At 37.5% G+C, this 6,000-nt stretch overlaps 1 gene segment (V, D, J or C); it reads left to right on the top strand.

The window, feature by feature from the left end:
* Window positions 1-235: 235 nt before the first annotated feature.
* On the top strand, window positions 236-2,225 carry LOC121399451. The segment is given in 2 exon segments: window positions 236-359; window positions 647-2,225. Coding segments are annotated over 2 exon segments (396 nt in total).
* The last annotated feature ends 3,775 nt before the right edge of the window (window positions 2,226-6,000 follow it).

The following is a 6,000-nucleotide window of genomic DNA, read 5'->3' as shown; positions in this document are numbered from 1 at the left end:
CAAAAGCAAATGAAATGTTGTGTTGCTGAAGATTATTTGTTGTTGCCTATATCGACAAAAAATGTATTTACAATAACTTTTAGACAGAAAGAACATGGAAAAAGCAGAGAGGTGGCTGGTGTGTTGTATAGTAATATATGAGCATTTCAGTAGAGAGAGAAGGCAGCAGTGTATATGTGGCAGGTGGAAGTGCAGAATGGGAGTGAGAATGGGAGGGTCTCTGAGCTGCTCGCTAATAAAACTGCACTCCCTCTGCTGCAGAGACCAGAACATTTCCTCTGTTTCACATCTAAACATGATCTACTGCTATAACATACACATTTGCCTTTGTTCCTTACTTTTGGCTTCTTATTTTCAAGGTAAGAACAAGTGATATATTATTATGCCCACACACATTATTTATTTTATTTTGATATAAATCAGAGTGTAATGAACTGATTATGCAGTATGTGCAAATAATTACTTTTCTCATTTATTAAACATGGAGTGCTACACTTAAGTAATCCAGATTTTTGTTTAACACCCCCCCCCCACATACAGTACACACATTCTTTTTTATAATTGCATGTTTATGTAAAAGCTGGTAGTGTGTAATTGTTAATAAAAATTATTACATTCCATTCCTCAATTATTTCTCAATTTTTAGGTGTACAATGCAACACTCAAGTCTTCCAGACCCCAGTAATGATTGCTGAAGAAGGCCAGGAAATCACATTAAGATGTAACCACTCCATTAAAAACCATGATTTTCTGGTCTGGTACAAACAGCTACCCGGATCATCCCTTCAGATCTGCGCTTCAGGATTCCTGCAACCCAACAACATTTGCCGTGTTACTATGAGTACAGATAAGGAGAGCTTGTCAACACAACTTTCTATCAGCAAAGTACGTGTGGAAGAGTCAGCCCTGTATTACTGTGCTGTGAGAGACACAGTGAAAGAAACACAGAACTCAGCTGTGCCAAAAGCCATCCCCTAACTACTTCATTGCTTAAAGCACAAGATACTGCATCTTGTAAGAAAGTGTTCACTTTGTGTTTTTTTAGGGGTCAGATGAACAACATTGTAATGGTGTAGTTTCAGTGCAGCACTTAAATCATATTGAAACATAAATGATTTGGGGGTGTCAATGTGTTACGCAACCCCATTTATAAATAATGTGCCCCTTGCCAGTGTGGTGCTTCTTCACAAATGCTCCTGAGCACTTGAACCTTTATCTATTAGTGATAAGTGGGTCAATCAGTTGCTGACTTGTGCCAACAATCACTCACCCTTCCTAACCCAAATATGTTTTTAGCTTTGCAACAATAATAAAAGTTATGTATTAACATGCATTTTGGGAATGCATTTTGGGAATGATTGTATGTTCCACTTACAATCAGATCTCTTTCTATCTGTGCCCGACTTATTTCACATAATATGGCAACCTTCATTTATTAGCTGTTCAGCAGTACTCACTCAGCCTGTTCAGTCCTCTCTGACTTTTACACTAGGGCTCGTTTATAAACCTTGGGCAAATTTGCACTTGGGTAATAACCCAAAGCAACCAATTAAAAAAATAAAGCAAGCATATGATTGCTTATAATTAAAGACCCACTATGTTTCCCACCTAGCCTGCTTATTGGACCAAGCATACAGTGAAGCCTATTACTGGCCTAGCCATTAAGCACAGTGTTAAACAATTTTCCAAACTTACATGTTTTCTATTCTAACAAACCTGCCTGTTTTCAGGATGTGTTTAAATCCTTTTAAGGCAGCAGTCAGATTTCATTCTATGCTATGCAGTTTTCGAAGTAAGCACTATCAAATATTATTTTGAACGTGTGCACCTGAAATGTTGCAACACCATGCTACTCAAACTTGCAAAAGGATGGAAGGACACTCCGGCTAAAAGAGAAAGGTGGTTTATTGCAACAGGTCCCAAACCAACATAGCCTGACGCGTTTCTGGAGCAACTTCCGTAATCATAGGCTTCAACTACTCAACTTGCACAAAAATACAAGTGCAATTACACCTGTATTCAAACATCATGCTCAATTGCAGGAGAGCAGGCACAATTACAGTATGCTGAAAGTATGGGACAGATGTTTCATTACGGGTAAAAAAAATTGCAATTTGAGTCCAAGATTGCTCTTTGCACATTGTCCTTGTGTTCATAAATGACCCCTATAGTTTATTTGCAAAGCTATATAAATCCTTCCAGTGTTTATTTTTTTTAATTGGACTTTTAATATATCAGCCATTAGCACTGTGTTACCAGAATTGCAGAGTATCAAAACAGCTCTGGTGTGAAAAATGTACATGCAGTTTAAGTTGTATGACAAATGGGTTGTTTCTGATATTGCCAAGCAGCAATTAAAATAATGGGATTTGTATGTCACTACCACCCATAGCAAAGGATTGGAAATGCTCTGCCTTTGGCAGACTCTATTGGTTATACTCCATAAAAGCAGTCACTTTAGCAGCTGTTTGTAACATTCTGCCTGTAAAATTCCAGTTTTAAAAAGAGTGTGTCAAATGGGTTAATTTCATGTAGAGCAAATGCCAAATAGGTCTGGGTATTGTTTATACTATATTTCTACTAAAATCTATTGGGTCTATGCCCCACTCCACTGCCCATCATTATTGTGGGACCAACACAAGTATCACTTTTAGAATCTAAAATTAGCACAGAATAGGTATATAAAGCCATACCAACATGTTCCTGGATCATGACAGTTTAGCTTGAAGTAAAAGCTATTTATATATAGAACTTAAATTGCCACTAGATGGCATTGTTCTCCAAAATGTCAACTAAAATAGTGATCTGTTTTATATAGGTGGTGTTTTAATACACAAATTCATTCAGAGTGCTTGCATGTTCTGGTTATACATAGATCTAAACTTTTTTTTTGTTCCAAAGACCAGTTGTTACTTTACTTCCGAAGAACTTCACTAGTTTAATACCAGGTGCCATAGCTGCACTTTTTATGCTTCTTACTTTGAAATCTTGAGAGTTGAGTCAGCCATTAAAGGAAAACTATACCCCCAAAACTTAAGCAACAGATAGTTTATATCATATTAAGTGGCATATTAAAGAATCTTACCAAACTGGAATATATATTTAAGTAAATATTGCCCTTTTACATCTCTTGCCTTGAGCCACCATTTCTGTGCTATCTCAGAGATCACCTGACCAGAAATACTACAACTCTAACTGTAACAGGAAGAAGTGTAGAAGCAAAAGACACAACTATGTCTGTTAATTGGCTCATGTGACCTAACATGTATGGTTTGTTGGTATGTTTGTGGGCAAAGTGAATCCTACGATCCCAGGGGGTGGCCCTTATTTTTTTAAATGGCAATTTTCTATTTATGATTACCCAATGGCACATACGGTACTACTAGAAAAGTATATTATTATGAAAATGGTTTATTTACATGAAGCAGGGTTTTACATATGAGACCTACATTGTTTGGGGGGGTATAGTTTTCCTTTAATACCTGAAACTATAGTAAAGATAATTTTTTTCTTGACTTGGTTAATCACAAAAGTAAATGACCATTTGTTTCTTGTGGCCTATAATAAAAACCATTTACAATGACTTTCAGATAGAAAGAACATAATGCACCACGTATAGAAGAGCAGAGAGCTGGTATGGCAGGTGGAAGTGACAGTCAGTGCAGGGCAGAATGGGAGTGTCTCTGAGCTGCACTCTAATAAAGCTGCACTCCCTCTTCTGCAGATACCAGAACATTTCTTTAACACCTAAACATGACTTGCTGCTATAAAATCATACACCTTGGCATTTTCTTCTTAATTTTGGCTCCGTATTTTCAAGGTGAGAACAACTGAGATGTTTTTATTTTACCCCCCACATGTTATTTGTTAATTCTACTTTCCTATTAATTAGTGGGCGATGAATAATAGTAGCAAATGGTGTATATGTGGAAAGGGTTACTCACTTATTTCTCAATTCCTAGGTGTACAATGCAACACTCAAGTCTTACAGACTCTAGTAATGATTGCTGATGAAGGCCAGGATATCACATTGAGATGTAACCATTCATTTTAAAGCTACCAGCTCCTGGTTTGGTACAAACAGCTCCCCGGATCATCCCTTGAGATCTGTGCTTCGGGAACCATGCAAGGCAACAACATTTGCCGAGTTACTATGAGTATAGATAAGGAGAGCTTGTCAACACAACTTTCTATCAGCAAAGTACGTGTGGAAGAGTCAGCCCTGTATTACTGTGCTGTGAGAGACACAATGACTGAAACACAGAACACAGCTGTGCCAAAAGCCATCCTTGAAGCATAAAGCCAAGGCATAACAAATCTCCTTCTTACCTGTCCAATATTTTGGTATACCAAGTGCGAAGTGCATAGTCTATAACAAATGCCAACAATGTCCATTTTTGTAAATATTCTCAATTTACATAAAAATATAAATGCATTCTATAAAAACCACACTTTTGCTTATAAGAGATACATAGAAAACAGCATCTAGTAGAAATAAGTTTAAAGCAACTGGCCTTTTTTAAAAAATATTCTTGAAAATGCTTCACCATTCATACGAACAGCTGGGATAAGTAGTAAAACATTTCCCCCTGTCCTCTCCATATTTATACTCACCAGAATGGCCTCTCCCCTAATGCAACAACAGAAGAACCCTCCCACCAAACCAATAAAGTTGTCATTAACACATCTAAGGGCGCTCTGCCAACTGCCTCGGGGGGCAGCGCCAAATAGTTTACCAGGTGTGGCAAAAAGCTGCTACTGGTACCTTTAAAGGAATAGTTTAGTGTAAAACAGTTTAGTGTAAAAATAAAAAGTGGTTGCAAAATAAAAAATGTTTCTAATATAGTTAGTTAGTAATGTGTAAAGGCTGGAGTGACTGGATGTCTAACAGAACAGAACACTGCTTCCTACTTTTCAGCTTTCTAACTCTGAGTTAGTCAGTGACTTTAAGGGGGGGCCACATGGTACATTTCTGTTCAGTGTGTTTGCAATTGATCCTAAGCATTCAGCTCAGATTCAAACGCAACAGTTATGACCCGTGTGCCCCCCTCAAGTCTCTGATCGGTTACTGCCTGATAACCAATCAGTGGAAACCAAGAGAGCTGCAAAGCAGGAAGTTGTGTTCTGGCTATTATGTTAGACATCCAGTCACTCCAGCCTTTATACATTACATTTTTGCTTAACTAACTATATGAGAAACATTTTTTATTTTGAACAGCCTATCTATTTACCCAGTTTTTATTTTTACACTGAACAATTCCTTTAAGAGCTGAAACCGGAAATTCAGCTTTACTAGTGCGAGAGAGTACAATTGCTCTCTCCACACTAGGGTTGCGGCCTCCCCCCATACAGGTAATATAAGATATAATAGGATATAGTTGTAATCACAGCATCTGAGAGAATGTTCTGGTACAAACAGAAAGTCAGTAGGGACACAGGACCTGAAAATATCATATCTGGCTATAAATCTGATGAATACAAAGGCAAATTCAGGATGACTTTCATTAAAGAGAAGCTCGCCACCAGCCTCATAATGACAGATGTGCAGATATCTCATGCTGGCGCATATTATTACGCTGTGAGTGACAAAAAGCACCAAGACACGTGTCACTAAACAGCCAACCCTATATTTATATCACAAAACAGTGGCATTCTTTCTGAAGTTTCAAAGAAAATATACAAATGCATTCAGTTAAAGGCAAATCAAGAAGGAAAATGTAACAACCTTTGTAATAAGGCATTCATGTTTTTCTAGCATTGCATTACATATACATTTAACAGTGCAATGCAGCAGAAAATATATCAGTCTGCTTGTTTTCTATGAGCTGGCCTGCATATAAAAGTCAGTATTTCTGCAGAATTGTTCTTTGACAAAACCCGTTTGTAATGGTATTATGTACGTCATATGTTGTATTGTTAAATGTAGCTCCGGTGGCTGAATATAACCACAACTGTTCCATAGGAAGTGACATAGTTAAAACAAGCTGACAATATGTATCC

Source organism: Xenopus laevis, chromosome 1S (genome assembly GCF_017654675.1).
Source record: "Xenopus laevis strain J_2021 chromosome 1S, Xenopus_laevis_v10.1, whole genome shotgun sequence".
Lineage (NCBI taxonomy): Eukaryota > Metazoa > Chordata > Amphibia > Anura > Pipidae > Xenopus > Xenopus laevis.
This window is presented reverse-complemented; position numbering and strand designations above follow the sequence as displayed.